General features: G+C 43.8%; 1 protein-coding gene across 5 annotated transcripts in view; it reads right to left on the bottom strand.

The window, feature by feature from the left end:
- Positions 1–1084: 1084 nt before the first annotated feature.
- Positions 1085–19727, bottom strand: part of ARID4A (AT-rich interaction domain 4A) — a 35694-nt gene continuing 17051 nt past the window's right edge. The window contains exons 10-25 of one of the 5 annotated variants that reach the window (XM_032948392.2): positions 18991–19255; positions 17360–17432; positions 16980–17074; positions 16603–16700; positions 15608–15851; positions 15271–15465; positions 13977–14422; positions 12096–12287; positions 11278–11362; positions 10793–11015; positions 10182–10244; positions 7083–9971; positions 6186–6290; positions 5507–5698; positions 4630–4773; positions 1085–3571 (exon numbers count right to left, since the gene is read on the bottom strand). In XM_032948392.2, coding sequence (XP_032804283.1) covers positions 3474–3571; positions 4630–4773; positions 5507–5698; positions 6186–6290; positions 7083–9971; positions 10182–10244; positions 10793–11015; positions 11278–11362; positions 12096–12287; positions 13977–14422; positions 15271–15465; positions 15608–15851; positions 16603–16700; positions 16980–17074; positions 17360–17432; positions 18991–19255 — 5407 coding nt within the window. In that variant the 3' untranslated portion in view covers positions 1085–3473. Of the gene's footprint in view, positions 3572–4629; positions 4784–5506; positions 5699–6185; positions 6291–7082; positions 9972–10181; positions 10245–10792; positions 11016–11277; positions 11363–12095; positions 12288–13976; positions 14423–15270; positions 15466–15607; positions 15852–16602; positions 16701–16979; positions 17075–17359; positions 17433–18990; positions 19256–19727 lie in introns of all 5 variants that reach the window. The other 4 variants (XM_076063764.1, XM_076063781.1, XM_076063773.1 and 1 more) reach the window with 4 other exon arrangements.

Genomic DNA, 19727 nt, shown 5'->3' with positions numbered 1-19727 from the left:
ACGTAGATTGTTGCATCACTAGTCGTAGACACGACAAAGACTTGAGAGTGGGTTTTCTCCAGCAGTGGATAAACAATGGTTGTAGACGTATGATCTCAATGGGCTTTTTCCTGTTTGAAAATGTTAATGTATATACAGTACAGAAAAATGTTTGTGCTTCTCATTCAATGCATCTAAATGCAACTATTCGAGATTTAAAAAATAAGTTATTCCGAACCTATCCAAACGCTGTCACTCTATTTAACGGGGTATTCAGGGAAACAAGCAAATTGGCCGGAAAGGTACAGAATTAAGAGCTAGTGCTTGGGGAGCAGCAGTAGAGGGTTGGGAATTCGAATACATTTTAAAATTGACACTCAAAAACACTTAAAACCAACGTTTGCAAATGGAGTAGCTTTGCAACTAGCTTTGCGTTCAAGTTGTAACCACTTGTATCAGTTATTATAAAACTACGCGCTGGTTTTTTTCATTTCACTATGGAGGCACATCACTATATTCTGCCTTGAGCGTGGTCTTAACTCGCGGTACAGTAACTTCAGTTTGCCCTTTTGACATCAAGTCTGAACATGGCAATGAGTTTATCCGACTGTTATGCGACGCCGGCTCTTTCGAGTTTCTTTAAAGACAAATCGTTTCATAGGCATGTGATTTGAGATTTTCTTTTTCAAAAGCAGCCAAAGCTGTGTGGTTTGTGAATTTGGAATCTTTTTTTTGGCAGATAGCTGTGCCTTTGTTTTGGGGCACTTTTGTTAAACGTTTCCAGATAACACTTATTTAAATATTTAACTGAGTATCCAATCACTGTACAGTAAACTACAGTATATGTAAAGTCTTTATGACCATCACAACACTGTTTAACCTTCAATTTCGAAAAGTGATAATTGCGGTAGAATCTTGCTTAGATATCTCAACAATTTATAGTGCAGCGGTTGACCACTAACTCATATTTAATAAAAAAAAATAAACATTTTTCAATTCCACGTGCAATTAAAATGTAATAATTTCACCGAGTAAAATCACTCCACATTTTGGAGCATTTCTTGGGGCATTATGGTGAACACACATTACAATAAACATTAATAAATAATTTTACTGTAAGTTGTTTATTACAAAAAATACATATTCATGTTCATGTACCCTTGCTAAGCTCTGCTGGATGACTTATGCTTACATCAGTTTCTGTAAAACTGACTGGAAAGGTGACCACTGACCATTGACTTGAGGTCAGAAATTTTCTGCTGCAACTTGATACGAAGACTGAACACACAACAAAGAACATTTGATAGCTTTATATTTGTTGTGATATCATTCTTAATGTACAACACTGCACAGAAAAAAGGCAAAGGTAAATGACCGAACGTAATTCAACACTTGGTAGTCCACATGGATTCAGCAAGCATTGAAATTCTGGAAGTGAAAAGCAGGCAATACCAAGACATTAATATGAACATTATCACTGAAAATGTTTAGCTCAGCTCGTTGAAGAAAACAATTGCGTGACTTAGATACTGGAGATAAAGTGGGCATGGATTTTGTATTGCAAGCTTTCACTGCCAGGTAGTTTACGGTTGGGCTATGTACAACAATGAAAAAATACTGAAGATCGAAAAATAAAAATGTACAAGATGGGTTTGATGTTCATTCATTGACAATGCCAAAAAGCCAGCTCAATATACAGAGATAAAACAAATACAAATTCACACAACACAAACTGGGTACAACTACAGCGATTAACTACTGGGCAGCACTATTTTGACATATCTTTATTAAACAAAATCTTTATTAAACAAGCACACAAATGTCAAATATGAGCCAAGAAAATGTTTTTGTTAAATTGATCCTTAAGTCCGAAAACTCAGGTTAGGGCAGCCTGTGAACCAAATTATAAGCAGGTCATTTGGCAGTGAATTGAATCTGAAATAAGTTAAGCAAAGTATAAGCAACTCGGGAACAGGAAGAAAGAGGCAGTGGCCTGGAGGACTAAGGGGAACGGGGCAGCTTGGATTAAACAGATTAGCGGCTTACGACGAGACGCCTGTTCAGGAGAAAAAAAACCTATGGGACGAAAGAGGACTGCTCTGGGAACAGAAAAAAAACATTTTCATCACTTTGCAATAATTTTAAAATAGATAAAAAATACAAAACTCTTATTCGCCCATCTTATCTGAATAAATATACTCAAATCATCCAGCAACACACGTCTCTACATAAGAAACGTCTCAGGTTTAGAAACTCTTATAAACCTCTTAAATAACGTCTTTGTCAAACAATTTTCAATTTTATTTTAATTTTATTTTTTTGTAAAAATAAAAAACAAAACTTTTGTTTTCATATAAAATGTAATTAAAGAGAAACAGTGTACTGTACTAACTGCTAAGCTAGTGCATTTTGCTAGCCATAATGCAAAAGACGAGCGTGAAGCGTCGATGCAGTACATTCCAACCTTTTCAGACAGATTCTTTCTGCTTTAAAAAGCTTTAAAACACCATATTGCAATATGAAAATGTCCCCAGTGGGATGTATTAGCACTTAGCAGTGAACTGTTTCTCTTGTGCCACAGAACAACAGTGGCTGCTGGTCAATACATCTCTCACCTAACATTCATTGTAAAGGAAGCTCACCCTATCTACTAAATATATCAACAAAAAACGGAATAGAGTTCGATTAAGTGCAATACTAGAAGCTCCTTACAAAACTGGCCCATGATAAGGTACCCGGTGCATTTGCACCCTGGTGAAGACACCCTTATGAACAAGCTGCCAAAATTCCACAACAAAGTTTAGCTTTCATCCTAGACATTTACAATAAGTTTCTTGTTAGAAATGCTGAAATCCTAAGGTTCACGTGAAACTGCGAGAGGTTAAAGTAAACACAGCGCACGAGTGATGCAGCAGGCTCAGAAAACTCCTTCCAAACCAGAAACCAACAGCTTCATCTAGATATATGAACACACTTCTCTGACAAAGTTCGTGCAAAGGAAATGGTAATAAAGCAAAATGGGCTCGCTCTATTACTGCCAAATGTATCAATTTAAATGCGAGCATCACCAATGTATGAAAATGCACAATTTGCAGAACTTTCACAGAATAAGAAATGTAGCCTCAAAAAGAGCACCATTGTGCAACAAGATCAGCCGGAGATTTAGAACTACTTTCAATAGTAACAGCAGTAAAAATCAACCAAAAAAGTGAAAAAATGAAATCCCTAAAATTTCTGAACGAGTCTTATACCAGAAGGGGCACGTTGTGCAGTGTTTGGCTCGTGTGAGCATGTGCTGGTTTCGAGGTCTGCATCCACTCTCGCTGTTGGCAGAGGAAGCGGTGGTTGTGTTTCCCCGACACTCTCACCCCTCAGTCTCCACCTCCCTCCAATCTCGTCACCTTCTCTTCCCTCGTTAACAGGATTTCAGGATCACAGGACTGAATGCTTGTGGATGCGTGACAGCTGCCAGGATGCCGGGTGAGCAGGGCTGGTCACCTGCACTCCACCGGGACCGTGTTCTGGGCTGGAGACACAGAGCCCAGAGTCGACTCGGAGCCTGAACCAGAGGATGTCGCCGTCGTTGCCGTGGCTGTCACATGCAAGCACAAACAAGGCAGCTCTAATTGATAAAATCGAATGTCTTGGGCGGCTGTGACATTACACATTTTGGTCAAATGAAATCATAAGATAAACAAAGTTTTTAGAACTGTGGCTACCTTTTCCTATTGCTGTATGCCTCCTATCGCTGTATTCAAATTTGACAGATCAAACGGTCCTCTATTGGTGACTAAACTATCCATTAGTCAACCGTAGAATTACTTGAAATACTTTAGCATTAACTACTCACCAACTTCCAACCCCAAATAAACTAATAAAAGAAAAGTCAAAAGCTTCAAATTCCCACATTAACAAATGACTGACCTTCAAAGGAAGGCTGAATGCATGTGGCTGTGAATTGAGTTTTATTCTAGTCTGTATGTTACATGTAAAGTTTAATTTGAAAAACTAAAACTGTATATTTCAAAAAATGGATTCTTAGAATTGACGATATACAGGTTAATAATAATCTTGACATTAAACACCAAGAGTCGTAATCACTTGCTGCCACTTACAGATGCAGCATTGTACTAAGCCTGTGCAAATACAGTACTGCCGTAGGCTAAGGTCCTTCAGTGAGCAGCGGGGGGGGGGGGGGGGGGTGCAATGGTTCCGCAAGCGTGCCACTGACTGCAACCCAGAAAGCGAAGTGCGCGGGGGAGTGCGCGGGGGATGGCGCAGCAGTCACTCCAACCCCTTTACACCAACAACATCCAAGCCAAGCCAGCGCTTGGCCGCGTCATCCACTGGCTATTTTGCTATGTTGAGCCAAAACCAAATGGTGATACGTGGACTCGCAAGACATCTGCATCTGGCTCGAAGTCAAGCACGGCCTGGTTCGTTGTATGTGACATCGGTCGCCGAGTGTACCGTGAGAACACAGCATTACTCCGACATCTACACGCAACTCGACTCATTCACTATGCGATGATGTCAGTGGCACGGGCACGGGATTCCTGCAGTGGAAAAACAGGCTTGAGAGCCGCGCCGGGCGACCTTACGGGTCACAGCACTGCTTGGTTGCAGTGGGGAAAAGAGATTAAGACTCACCCTCACGCTCCTTCCTCTTGTTTTTCTTGCGGCGGCGGTCGATGGTGGCCACTTCGGATTTAAGGGACATGTAGCAGCGGCGGATCTCCTGCAGCTTGTCCTGCAGCACCACGATCCGCTCCGGAGGTGCAAGGCTCGACAAGTCTCCACCAGCAGTACCCGGGGAAGCGCGGAGGAAGCACGCACCAGTTTCAAATTCCAGTACTTTTTACGGATTACAAAGCACATGCTTTGCACGGCATCGTTACAATTTACAATGCTGGGAACTTCCAATCTCACAGTTAAGCCTGCACATTTATAAAATGTGGAATGTTTAAATAATAACATATGATTTCACATGACTTTGGTAAGCCTGCTGCATACAATTCTTGCATCAGATAACTTGTAATACTATGGGTGTCTTGTGTGAATCATTTATTTTTACAGTAAATTAAAAATTCACCCTGTAATGTACTATATAAGAATACTACTTTAATGAAGTAGTTATAGTGGACAGGGGTCTCCATCACAGTAGAGGCTAGAAAAGATGTTCCCCCTTCAAATCACACCGACAAATGTGGTGAAGTATGGTGAAATAAATTGGGACACAATTTACGAGAAATAGACAAATCCCTTTATACCTTTGCTGTCTCGTCTCTCTCAATGAACATTATTTCTCTCTCTGCCATCCCTTACCATGTGCTAGTGATGGGGGTCGTTGTCGTCGAAGTTCACGGCCCTTGTGCTCCTATCCTCCCATAATGCCCCACTCCTACGGTTTGAATTTCCTTTGTCTTTTATCCAATATGATTCAAGGTACGCATATAGCCAATATAGCAGTGTCCACAATTCAACTGAAATCTTCCCAAGCAGTGCCCTAACAACAGACAGTGCTTACCGGGCAGTAGGGTCCACCTGCCGGCCCGTGGGGGGCTACAGGCCACGCGACTCTCTCCGTGGGCCCTGGTGGGCGGGCAGCTGTGCGCAGGAGACTTGGTGCCACGGGGAGACCGCGTGCCATGGTGGCCGGCCTGTGATGAGACCTTGCCAGTGCTCAGTGCTGGGAGGTCCTCACTGTCACTGCTGTGACCTGTTCCACACACATTCATAAATCGCTTAAAATTCTGATAACCCTGTAGCTAAACTTTACAGACGGTACTTGATATGAACTTTCACATGCTTCAAAATGTGGTAAGGGCGCCTCCAGAGATGCCTGTTGGAAAAGATTGTATTATCTTGACATTGGTGGCTCGGGCCAAGAAAAATATTTATTTACATAGATAACATGGATACTGACACTGAATGTCAGATTTTTATTTTCATTGTTTTAAATTATGGTATCCCTGCAGCTAACAATGATGAAACTTGAAGGGCTAGATTAATAATCTGAAGTAGCAGCATTGATGATATTCAACATTGTTGGTAATGGAGACTTCAGCAAGAATTCTTTGAAATTAAGCAAAAAAATTACACTTGGTAAAAAAAATTGAATCTGGCACTTGTGTACACAGTATAGTACACATATGCAGGATGTTTATATTTGACAGTTCACAGCTAAGTCATGAAAACTACTTCACCTGCTTCATGCTTGTCCTTCTTGTGGCTAGCACTGGCCCGTTTATGGTTCCTCTTGTGCTTTTTGGTGGTTCCTCCGCTGGTTGTGGCATGTAATCTCTTCAAGCCTGGTACAACCAAAAAATACAACGAAACAATAATGTTCGAATAAACAATTAAATAGCCTATATCTTGGAGTTTGTAAGTTCTGCCCCTGTTCTGCGTTGGTTTTATTTTGGTTCTCCAATTTACTACCCATAGCTAAAAAAAGCAATCGAATTGGTATTGGCCAAACATCCCAATGCTGCAAAAATACCCGCAAATTACTAAATTGGGATTACAGAGCAAGATATCTTTTAGCGTGAAAACTTGACAGGGCCCTCCTAAAATAGTGCCTTGATATGGGGCGTAGCATTCCTTGGTATACAAGTGCAACAATAATATATAAACTTGCTTTAGAAGTCATAGCTCCACGCTGGGTTTTTAACCACAGTGATCCTGCAGGTCAAAATAATTATTAATAACAAATAAACAAGTGCGGGTACGAGCAGCTTGTGCAGAACCGGTGACAAGTACCGCAAGACAAAAGCAATTACAGTTAAACCCCTCTTAACAACAGTATAGAAAATACATAGTAAAGGCTTAATTCGTTCAGATAGCATCGAAAGTTACCCTTTTCACCCAAAAAACGTACTTTAGAATATTTAAATAGATATAAATACATAAAGATACTAACATTATAAACCCCATAATATTAAAAGAAACATGGTTAATAAATACATTAATTCTTATTCACTGTACCTACAACAGCCCGTCATTAACAGGGGAATGGTCAGTAAGTGAACACACTGGGCTCTATGGTGGCCCGTTGTTAACATGGGTGGTCGTTAAGAGGGGTTCTACTGTACAGTGATGCGCACCTCGGTCCTTCTGATCCGCAGAACTGGACCCGCCTCCGCCACCGCCTCCATTGCTGACGCTTTCATCGAAGGAGGTGGGTGAGGCATTGTCTTCAGAGGGCGTGCCCTGTGGTGCTGCAAGGCTGCCCACATGTGCCACCGTCCCACTCCCGCTCGGCGAGCTCCGGCTCTCATCCGACGATGCCCTCGCGGGGGTGGCAGGAATAGCCGCAGGTGGCAGCGGCGGTGGTGGCAGAGGGGCCAAAGGTGTCGACGGAGGAGCCAAAGCGGGAGAAGGTGCTGTGGCCGACGAGAAGGAAGTAGACGGAGGCGAGGACGTTGGCGAGGCAAAGCGAGGACCCATTCTGGGACCCAATGGGGCAGTCATAGGAGAGTGAATTGAAGAAACGAGCGACGGGACCATGGGAGGAGTGAAAATTGGGGCCACAGATGAGGGTAGGCAAGGAGTCAGAGGGCCTGGTGGACGAGGGTTCAGGGACGGACTCACAGCGACACTACGAGCAAGGCTTCGTGGGGAAGCGCGGGGAGGACCACGCGGGCTGCCAAGTAGCGAGCCGAGTGGAGTCCCAGAACGTGGGCCGAATAGAGTGCCGCGTGGAGCAGTGTGCGTGGTACCACGCGGTGTGCTGGTGAGTGTGCCAGGGTGCATGCTGCGGGCAGTGCCAAGAGATGTGGTTGGTGGAGAGGTAAGAGGCGTGCTGAAGGGGGTACTAAACTGGGTGCTGAGTGGAGTGATAAACGGAGTGCTGGGGGATGAGGAAACCGGTGGGGAGGCCGAAACAGCAGGCATGGACTCTCTAAACGCCGAGGCGGAACTCTGCAGCGGTGTTGCCAGGGGGCTACTAGAAGGCCTCTCTAAACCGCTCCGTGCGTCAGACCGGTCCATTGTTACTTCCTGCCGAGGTGCTTCCGACATGGATATCTCCATCAACGTTTGCGAGACAAGATTATCCTGCTCCCTTTCCTCCTCTTCCTTTGTCCGTGCCGGCCTTATGGCGGTGTCAGGTAGCTCTACTGTAGTTAGAGATGATTTGTCAACAAGCCTTTCAGAGACCAATTCCCTTCTCGCACAGGGTGCTGAAACTGCCTCAATACCCTTTGAGGTAAGCTCTGGACTTGTAACATCCTTCGTTTCCTGCACCTGCATGGGTTCAGTGGGCTCCTCATGCTCCTTTTCCAGTTTCACTTTCTTGTCTTGACTGCTGGACGTGCTCGACCTGCGAGGGCTGCGCCGTTTTGTCACCATTTTCTGTGGCTTTTGAACACCGGGCTCCGAAACTTCCTCTGGCTCCTCCGGCTTCTTCAGCGTCAACTGAAACGAGGATTGCTCCTCACAGGCAGACGTCTCCCCACTGGGAACAGCCAACAGGCAGCCCTCCCCATCGGTCTCCGTGCTTACCCTCCGTTCTTCCCCCGAGTCAGACGCCTCCTCGCTCGACACTACGAGGACTGGCAGTGCTGGCTCCAGCACCTCCATGACTGAATCTGGCCTAGTGCGCTCCTTCCTGACCCTTGACTTTGGCCCAGTGACAGCTGCTTTCTCAGGTTCTTTAGCTGGAGAGAGCTGAAGTTCACCCGTGATACTTTCTTGCTTTTGTTGTTGCTGTAGCGGTAGTTGATGTGCCTTCGGCTGCTGTTTGTGATCCTGCTCTTGCTTTAGCTGCTGCTGCTGTTTCTGCTCCTGTTTCAATTGTTGCTGCTGCTGTTTCTGCTCCTGCTTTAGTTGCTGCTGCTGATGTTTCTGCTCCTGTTTCAGTTGCTGCTGCTGCTGTTTCTGCTCCTGCTTCAGTTGTTGCTGCTGTTTCTGCTCCTGCTTCAGTTGTTGCTGCTGCTGTTTCTGCTCCTGCTTTAGTTGCTGCTGTTGCTGTTTCTGTTCCTGCTTCAGTTGCTGCTGCTGTTTCTGCTCCTGCTGCTTCTGCTCATGCTTTATTTGCTGCTGCTGCTTCTGTACCTGCTTCAGTTCCTGCTGCTTCAGTTCCTGCTGCTTCAGTTCCTGCTGCTTCAGTTCCTGCTGCTTCTGTTCCTGTCGCTTCTGTTCCTGCTGCTTCTGTTCCTGCTGCTTCTGCTCTTGCTGCTTCTGCTCTTGCTTCAATAGTTGCTGCTTCTGTTCCTGCTGCTTCTGTTCCTGCTGCTTCTGTTCCTGCTGCTTCTGCTCTTGCTTCAATAGTTGCTGCTTCTGTTCCTGCTGCTTTTGTTCCTGCTGCTTCTGCTCTTGTTTCAATAGTTGCTGTTTCTGTTCCTGTTGCTTCTGCTCTTGCTTCAATAGTTGCTGCTGTTTCTGCTCCTGCTCCTGCTTCAGTTGCTGCTGTTTCTTCTCCTGCTCCTGTTTCTGCTCCTGCTCCTGCTTCAGTTGCTGCTGTTTCTTCTCCTGCTCCTGCTTCTGCTCCTGCTCCTGCTTCAGTTGCTGTTGTTTCTGCTCCTGCTCCAGTTGTTTCTGCATCTCCTGCTTCTGCAGCTCCTGTTTGCGTTCCTGCTCTTGTTTCTGCTGCTCCTCCTGCTGCTGCTCAAGCTGCTTCTGTTGCAGTTGTTGCTGTTTCTGCTTCAGCTGTTTCTGCTGCTGGTCCTGCTGCTGCTGCTGTTTCTGCAGTTTCTCATTCTGTTGCTGCTGCCTCGGGCTGCTCTGTTGTGCCACAGCTCCCAATTCCTCTGCATCTTGTGGCACTGCCGACTTCGCTGGCTCCGTCTCATCCTTGTCCGCCACGTGCCCCTCCTGTGACGGCGACGTAACAAGCAACACCAGCACATCGCTCTCCTCGGCACCCTCCTCCGACTCCTTTTCTATCGTGGCATCGGGACTTGTTGCAAAACCGTCGTCCACCTCCTGCCGCTCAGAGCTGTTTGAAGAACTCTCATCGTCCATTTCGCTATCACTTGAGAAGTTGTTGGAAGCTGCAATGAGAAAAATGTCCTCCGCTAGTTCAACATTCACCATGGCAAATATCACCAATTAAGTGAATCCCACCACAGCTTAAATCGTGAATCAAGTCGGGCACTAAGTATCTTGTGAGGCTCACCTTACCAAAAAATGGTACAGAAAGATAAAACCCCAGTAACTAGTGGTTTTTCACCTGTACAGAGTTAAATGCATGAGTGACTAACCATCAGACTTCTTGTCAAAGTCCCCAACACCAGAACTTCTACGTGTGTGTCTGCGTTGCATGCCTGAAAAAATGTTTAAAATGGCATCACAACACACAAAAAAATCACAGAATACTGTGTCTGTAAACGCATAATATTCAGCATATCTGAAAAACAAATATTTGTTGGTATTAAAATTCTGTATACTATATATATAAATTCAGCTATTTCATGTGAATCTCAATACCGTCACTAAGGCTCACACCTCCCAAGGCTAACGCCTGGCTCCTGCCTCTTCTCCTCCTTCCTCTATTTTTTATCCCATGCTAACATCTCAGTCCATGTTCAGCCGCAGAGCTCTCATTCAAATCCATACATTTGAATGTGTACTACCCTGATAGTAATGTAGCCGCCCCTCTCCTGGACCAGATGACAAAGCTCGAAGAAATTGCACATTTACCCCATTACAAAATGCATAGGGCCTGGAAAACATTCTCGCGCACACAAACGTTGACATCCACATATAATCGAAGGCCTTGCGGGACTCCCACATTACAGCGGCAGAGGAATGTCCAGCAAGAGTGTGGAAGTGAGGTGACATGCTCACGCAGGCCAAGGCGTTTGCCACGTACCCTCGTGCCCATTGGTGAGCGGAGACACACCGCTGCGCGTGGTGCGGTGGCCGCCACGCCCCGGTCCGGTGTGCCCACCACGGTGGCCTCCGCGTAGAGGTGGGGTGATGCAACCGGGTGGGGACTTCCCGGAAACCGGCCCACGCCTCCCACGGCCCACACCAGGCTCCTGTCTTTTCTCCTCTTTCCTCAAGGCCTCCGCCTTGTCCCGGTCTGCTTTGTTCTGGTTTACAGAATTTTAACAGAAACTTCGTTACACATTTCTGGTTATTTTTAAATTAGTATATATTTTTCCTAATGTTTTTCTTAATTACTCTTAGTTAACAGCACCACTCTGTGAAATTAACCAACTTCAAGCAAATTATTTGGTGATGCTGCATTGGAACACATTAATAAAACAAAAGCAAATTAGCCAATAAGAGCGCCTTCAAATATCAAGCAATAAAAGTACAGTTATGCATAAATAAAAAGTAAAAAAAAAATACCTTAGTTTTTCTCCTGTGCTTGATTTTAGGTATGTTTTTGTCCACCGGTCTTATGATTCGATCCTCCTTCACCCATTCGTCATACCTACAGGAGGCGGGGAAAGACATCTCTTAAACGAGTTCTACAGTCTCAAAACAGTCATTGCGATTAATTATTTATTTGGGGGGGTAATCCATTGAATCGTGTTTGTGTCGATAAAGAATGTCTCTGTGGGTGTATGATGCTGGAGGTTGGATCACTCACTTCGCCTGGGCTACATGTCTCTAACCTATCTTAACCAAACTGTCGCAATTTCAGTTAGTGTTAAAACACATACAAGACCATTCCATCTTGTCATAATACAAAGTTGCAAAAATGCCCTGTGGTCAACCAACCAAGGTTCATGTATTTTATAACGCCAAAACATTGGATTGAGAGAATGAGAAGTTGCGAGAAACTCAGAAAATAAATGGCTAATATATATAATCAGCCATTACTGGACAGCCAGTCATCTTGAAGAATGAGTGCCAACTTTGCAACCTTTAGCAGAAGGAATCGATGAAGAGGTGTGGTGGCTTCAGTAGCATTAGCCGTTATGATTTGTTTGACAGGTAGGCTTTCGTGACCAATATTATCCATAATAGAGGTTTTTCGGTTAGATCACGTAAATATGTCGGGTGATGGCGGGTTTAACGACACATTTATATTTACGCGATCTAACCCAAAAACCTGTATTACCGTTATGATTTCTTCACCTTTAAAATACACAGGTCAAAGAGAATAAATAAGCATGTATGCAGTGAGAATAACACATCTCTGTGGAGGCTGGGGACCAGACCTGACGTTCCAGCCGTAGTAGTGCACCAGGTAGATGACGTCACTGTCCTCCTCGCCCTCCGTGTCCACGTCCTTGATGATCGCCTCATAGATCTTGAGGCTCTTGCCTCTGCCGTATTTGACACGCACCTTGGTGCCCAGTGGGTATCCGAGCAGCTCCTCCACGCCCTCCTCTCCCTCGCTCATCGTGCTGCTGAACCAAAATGCGATGGTGGAAGCGGCAGCGGTTTGGCGAGGAGCACCGGCAACAAGAATCTCCTTTCTCCTATTCCTTCAACGCTGAAACCTGTGAAGCATGCCTTAACCACCCACAGCTGTCCAAATTCAGAGTGGTTTCAACAGAAGTTAATTTAGAGTTCTTGTAACAAAAGAACACGTCACATTGCTTCACGAAGCTTTTCTTTGTTCATTTAGAAGGCGATAATTTTGAGTTTTAAATTAGGTTCTCAAAAGTGGTGTGGTTTACATGAGTGGGAACACCAGGGGTAATAGTATATAATGACAAGATAAACTCACATATTTAGTTGACCTGTGTGTAGTGATGTATATTGGGTCACTACGGCATTTAGTGCCAGCTACTGATAGAAGAGTGGAACTGCGGGTGTTAGAGCCTCTCTCTGACACCAGAGTATGTTATGACATGGAAGGGGGCCCTAGGGGGTATGCTTCTGGTGACTGTCAGAGAGAGGGTAGTTGAGGACGTGACAGTCTGGTTGAGCCCGAGAGGGCAATTGACCAGGACAGGGTAAGAATGTGGGCCAAAGGTGGCGAGAGGGACACGTGACACGTAGTGTATGGGCCAGAACCTTCTGGTAGGATCCAGAAGGGGGCGTGGCCAAGGGCGGAGCCAGGCCACGCTCAGGGGCGTAAAAGGGAGGTCCTGAGAGTCAATCAGGGCTGTCTCCTGGAATGGAACCCGCCGTGCTACGTTTCTTCGGTCTCCGGTCTTCACGCTCGGCATTGTGGGTCAGGCAGTGTGTTAACTGACCTGACCCGGTTATATAGTTACCCCGTGGTGGTTACCACGATATAGTTATCCTATTGTACGTATTTAGTTACCCCGTTGTGGTCAGAGAATAAAAACGTGTTGCCTCCTAAGTCAAGTGTGTGTCTCAAATGAACCCACTATATATGTAATAAAGTAGAACCCCTCTTAATGACCATCCCCTTTAACGACTAATCGCTTAACGACGGGCCTCCATAGAGCCCAATGGGTTCGATTACCGACCATTCCTCCTGTTAACAATGACCTGTTGTAGGTACAGTAAATATGAATTAATGCATTGATTAAGCATGCGTCTTTAAAAATGATGTCTTTATAATGTTGTTAGTATCTTTATGCATTCATATCCATTGTTTAAATATTAGAAAGTACAGTTCATGGGTGAAAAAGGGTAACTTTCGATGCTGTCGGAACTAATTAAGCCCTTAACATGCATTTCCTATACTCGCTTAATGACAAAATCACTTAACCTGTTTCGTGGAACCAATTACCATTGTTAAGAGGGGTTCTACTGTAATGTGAAGTGGTGTGAAAATTCTAAAAACAGTGGGTTCATTCCAATGTTTAAAAGAAACACTTGTTTAACCATTTTAATATCATTTTCCACATCTAAGTTGAAAATTATAAATGGGCTATAAGTGGATCGAATGGCAACAAAACCAACAAATACAGTAACCACTCACGTTAATGCCCATATTTCTGTCACATCAGTAATGTATGAGAATGTAAATTCTTCAAATTCTATTAGGATAGTAAAACGTTGTTTTTCCTAAAATCCCTTGTCCAAGCATTTTGGGCTCTACTCACACTTTTTCAATTGAAAATAATGGACTTGAAATAATAATCCAGCACACAATATCCTGGCTTGGAAACACTTACTCAGAAATGTCCCCATCTGCTTTGTCCTTGAGCTCCTGCTTGGGAGAAGTCACATCGCTTGACCCCGCACCAAGGTCCGCCGACTCCTCCTGGTATTTCCAGCAATCACTCTGGCTATCGGCGATGCTTGAATTGCACTCCTCCTCCTTCACCTGGGACTCATCTCCGGCCGGGTCACCCGTGGCTGCGCAAGGTTCCACCAGCCTCACCGGTTTGTCGCTCTCCCCCTTGGCACCCTCCGCGTTCTCAATCGGAGCAGCGGCCGGTGCGGCGGTGGGCACAGTGGAGACGGCAGCCGTAGGAGGGGTTGGACAGCTGTCCTTGTCTTGCTCTTGGCTGTTGTCTTCCCGGACACCCTCATCCTTCTCCGGTTTGCCCTCTTTCTTCGACTCCCGGGGCGTGATGCTTTTACGCGGAGGGATGTCTCGCATGACCCTCCGACGACCCTGGTAAACAAAGTTTGGCAGGAACAACGTTCAATTGAAGGCCATCGCAATACTTAAAAAGCTTCAAGTGAAAATTTAGACCGAAGGGTTTTGCATAAAAATATAAATTCAAGAGCCCATTCCACCAGTGTTCTGGTGTTTCAAGTTCAGATTTAAAAATGTCCGATATATAATGCTTTGACCAGAGGCATTCGCCATGGATTTCGATGAAGAACAGAAGATCCCTTCAATATTTGAAATCTATTTCTTAATGTATGGACAAAAAACAATCACCCACGCGGCAACAGCAAGCACAGTAGAACCCTGCATATCCGAGTACCGCGTACGTGTGAATCCACACTATCCATGTGTCTGGGCTGAAACCCGCAGCGTGGCTGTTGGCCGTGTGACCAGCGAGTCGAGCTGCCTCCCCAGCGCGGCAGTCACGCGATCTCAGCAGTGCACACACGTCTGCAAAATGGACGCGCTTGTAACAATGACCCGCAAGTCTGTTCTTCCAGTGTACAGCATCCGCCCGGTTAAAATGTCATCTACCAGACAACACCAAGCTGGATGCACTTACCATTGATGCCATTTCATAACCTCGCTTCGCAAAAAAAAGTTATTTTTTTACAAATATAACAACAGCCTTTGCTCTCGTGAAAGCTTTGCCCTCTTCACCCCAGACACTGTATTTCGGACACACATAGGTTCTACTGTAGGCATAATGTTAAATGTTTTAGTCTATTAAGCAAGATGATTTAAAAATAAAAACACCAAGGACAGACAATATATATACATCTGAAAATGACAATAAACACATCATTATTGTTAAAAGGCACATTTTAAACGTCCTAGCATATGCTCACTCTCTGAGGCTTGGCCACCTCATCTTCTTTTTCACTCTCAGAGCTGGATGATGCATCTTCTTTTGTGCTTTTGGCCGCGGTGCTGTTTTCCCCAGGCTCCACCGACTTGACCGACTTGACCGACTTGACCGCCTTGACAGACTTGACAGGTGACGGTGGCCTTTCTTTCTCCTCGACGGGCTGCTTGTCTGACTTCTTGGAACAAAGATAAATGGGTAGGCAAATGCAGAGACAGATATAAGCCTCCAGCTTCACCGTCAAAGAATACTGTGATTCTCTTCAAAAATGTGCATTTGTGGCAGACTGAGGTCTGTCAAAACAAGACCTGTCATCTTACCTTCACTATGGGGGTTGAATCTTTTTGCAGCAGTTCTTTGCTGGTGTCCAGTCTTTCCTCTGCTTGCGCCTCCTGTTTTTGTTGTTGCTGCTGCTTCTGTTGCTGCTTCTGCTTTTGCTGCTGCTTCGGCTGTTGTGGCTTCTGTTGCTGTTGTTTCGGTTCTTCTGCCTTAGGCTCGGAGGTCAGCGATAAGTTGAATCTGATTCCAGCAGACTTGCAGTATTCCTCAAATCCATACAGGTATCTGCGCAATGTGGATATTGATAACCGTGAAACCACATGTGTGGGGACCCTGTATTTTATAACTTATAATACTTACATTCGAAATAACTGGACATTGACAAAAAAACAAGCCATAATCAATAAAAACCCTTAACTTAGAATTAAACATTCACATGTATTTTAAGTAGAAATGTGTAAGCAACCTTTCTAAGATAATTCCATGCAAACTACGTCAGCAAAAGCTAGCTGTAATGTCAACAATATTTCAAATTAAAATCCAATAATTTTCTTAACCATATTACAGTATTTTTTAATAGATATCGATAACAAACATTTATAACGCTCGTTTACCCAGGAAAGCCCGAGTCTCATGACCTTTTTTCAAGAGAGTCTCGCAAAGTTTTTGGAGTAGGGTAGAAATTGTAATTTCTGGGTAACTTTTAAATTTGGAAAATTGATCCATGACCCTGGCACACAATGGCCTACTCTTGCGAATTAGGTCGGGGATCTTTAACGTCCACTCTGAAGCAGATGGCACATATATTGATGGTTAGTGACAAGATGAGGATGGTCGCTGGATTCAAACCATGAACCTCTGTAAAAAGCGGGGAAAGCGCAACCACTGGGCCAAGTAATCGCCTGTAACTAAATCAAAACTTGAAAGGCTGATTGATATAGTAAGTCATATCAGAGTTCTGAAAAGACACTTCAAAAGTAATTAGTTTGATCACAAGTTAAATTATTCATCACTTCAAGTATCTGCAAAGTCACACCTTCCATATGCAGTCTTCACGTTGTAGGACGCTGCAGAGTTCAGAATCGGGAGTCCAAGCTCTTTGTAAATGAGTTTCCATACTGTACCACTATCAATCTGCAAGCCAAGGTGTGTACAGACCATTGGAGAGATATGCATTTTCTTAATCAGTCATGTTAACAGGAATGTTGTTCCTTTAAAAATTAATTCTAAAAAATCGCGGCAAACAGCAATATACAATTATACAGTAGTGGAAAAGTATAACATGAATGCATTTTTTTTTAAATGGGCGATAATTTATTCCATCAATAGTTGTAACCTGAAAGATTGAATGCTGCAAGGAATACAATTGTGCATGGAGGAAGGGATACATGTTTGCATGTGCACTATTCTTACACAAATGTAGCCATCCCGCTCCTGAACCAGCCGATAAAGCTTGAAGAGATTCAGGACCCGGTAACCCAGAAATGGGGTTTTGTTTATTGGTGTTCCTGCAGCAAATAAAACAAAACAGCCTCTGTGAACCTATTGAAGGAATACCGTGTAAAAATGGCTCACCATGAACAGATCCAACAAAAAATCCAACAAAAAAAATCAACATCATCCCTTGCAATGTTTTGTAACAGCTAAAGCTAAACTTTCAAAACATTACTTTTAATGTTAGTTTTAAAACGTTTATTTGAAACAAAAAAATGATGTTGTGGAAAAACAGGGAAACAATTTATCCACACCGAGTCTTAATTTTTAAAGACCTTACAACAAAAACAGGGCATTACCTCGGTCATCCATGAATTTGTAGAGCTGCTGCAGAAAGTTCTCCTTTTCCTCAGGGTTTGGCTCCTCTTCAGGCTACAAAGTAGAAAAAATGGCTTGCACATTTTACATTCCTGCTCCATACCACCACAACGCTTTTGGCGTGCCAAAACTTATTCCAAAATTTGACCCGAAATCTGTGGACGGAAAATCTTTCCGTAATAAGGAACTTGCTTGTTTTGAACGGCACCATGGTGTGTATTTTCCACGCACAGTGTTTCTATTATCTTCTTTGGTTCTACGTGACTTTACCGAAAGAACCAAAGAAGATGAATCCTTGCAGTCACGAAAGCTTTAAATCGAAATGTTTCCATTATGTTAATAAACTGAGAAATGCGACACCTTATCTTGGCATTTGCGCATAGTTACGGATCACAGCAGTCATGCGCTCACCATCAGTTTCACCCCGCAGGCAGGTGAATCAAGCATTAACAGACATTCGCTCTAGGAATTGTTCTTGGAAGGCGGCAAGCCATTGATAATTAAAAAGAAAATTATATATTCAACTGCCGTACAGTTTAATCAGTACTTTGCATTCCCTTTAAAACTTTCTGTGTAGTGTTACATTTAGACAAAACAAATCAACAGTTTGCCCCCCCATCAACATCTTTGCGACATGGAATCAATGTGCCTTTTCAAAAGTAGTTCCTACAATCAACAATCTTCTAAATACCTAATTTATCAACTGTACATTCAACTGTTATTTAAATTGTCATTAGCCTTAAAAGTTATTTTATAATGACATTAAATTGAAAAAAATATGCTTTCTTAACATCTGTGGTTAGTGCTAACAATCATCATTGTGGATACAGATATATATAGAATGCTTGAGTGTCTTATTGTTAAAACAGATCGTTACTTTTGGGCTTGAAAGAACAAGGTATAAGCTTTTCAGCAATTCTTGGTGACCAGTCTGACAATGTCAAACTCGCTATAAATTAGAACCATGAATTATAATTAGGCAGATGCCTGGGAATAAATGCAATGCGTCACAAGAGCTGGCCAGGTAACTCAGGGGTCAGAGCACTAAGTCAACACTGATAAGATCCTGTTATCAAATTTGAGTTGTCATCTGTGATTAAACCAGGTTCTTAAGTGCATTGGGATGATGGTCTAAAGAGTCACCTACGACGGCTCAAACAAATCACATTAAATTTAGTTTTGCGCTTAATTTGATTAAAAGGCCAGGCCCGACAATTAAACAAATCTGTTTACTGTCGTACAAGGCATGCAACAAATATTTATCTGCAGGAGGGTGTGTAAAAGTGTGCCCATAGATTAAGTATAGTAACTTCAAAGCATTTCGGAAGCAGTCTATATATCCTTCTGGAGACAGTTCTTTGACTCAAAAGGGGTGTGGGAATGTGAATTCTGAATGGATACTTCATATCACTTGCATGACACCGATATCAAAAATAGAATTTGGACAAAAAGACAAAACAAATTAAGATGACATTGAGGTTGAGATTGCCAAAACAAATACCAAGGAAAAGAGTGCTACGAGATGTGATTGCATTTAGATTCTTTATAACGTTAACTTATTGTTGTTAAATCACCCCCAAGAGACGATGCGAAACACCAGCAGCGGTCCTACCTCGGTTTTGTCGCCTTGGGCACGGCTCCCATTGCTGCCACGACCTCCGCCATCATCGTCTTCTTCTTCGTCAGCGGCGCCGTCGTTATCGTCCGGGTCCTCCTCGGTGGAGCTGTCCTCACTCAGCTCCGACCGCCAGCATGGAGGCACCATCAGCGCCTCCCTGAACTCCAGCGCGCTTTCAAGCGCCGACTTTAGTGACGGTTCCAATTTGGGCGCCGAGTCCAAGTTGAGCTCTTTCAGGTCGCTCCTCAGAACCACGTGACTGCAGAATCACATCATGCAAGACTTACACTTTAATTTATGAATGCATTACGTTTTTTACACACTAGCACCCTAAAGTAACAATATGTAAATGACAGTATTGTGAGGTTTCTATATAACAATCTTTTTAAGGTGGCCGAGTGGCTCAAAGATTAGAGCATTGAACTGGCAGCGCCGAGTTCCTAGATACGAATCTGGGCAGCTGTCCGTGATAAAACCAGGTTCTTAAACTTAGTGAGTTGATGGTCTCAGCACATTTCCAATGACTGCACAAAAACATGAGGGTTGTTTAAATTTTTATTACATTAATGGTAATTGCATTCAAATGGTAAAAATTGGTAAATGGTTTGTCACATGCATATAAAATGTTTATCAACGATTATAACATATTTACCCTTTGAACTGAGAAACTAAGGGAGCTGCCGGGGTATAATGGTTAGCATCCTGGACTTTCAATCCAGAGGATGCCTGTT

This window comes from Petromyzon marinus, chromosome 6 (genome assembly GCF_048934315.1).
Source record: "Petromyzon marinus isolate PM22_M1 ecotype Great Lakes invasive population chromosome 6, UKy_Petmar_22M1.pri1.0, whole genome shotgun sequence".
Lineage (NCBI taxonomy): Eukaryota > Metazoa > Chordata > Hyperoartia > Petromyzontiformes > Petromyzontidae > Petromyzon > Petromyzon marinus.
Note: the sequence above shows the minus strand (reverse complement) of the source record. Positions and strands in the feature narration are given on the sequence as shown.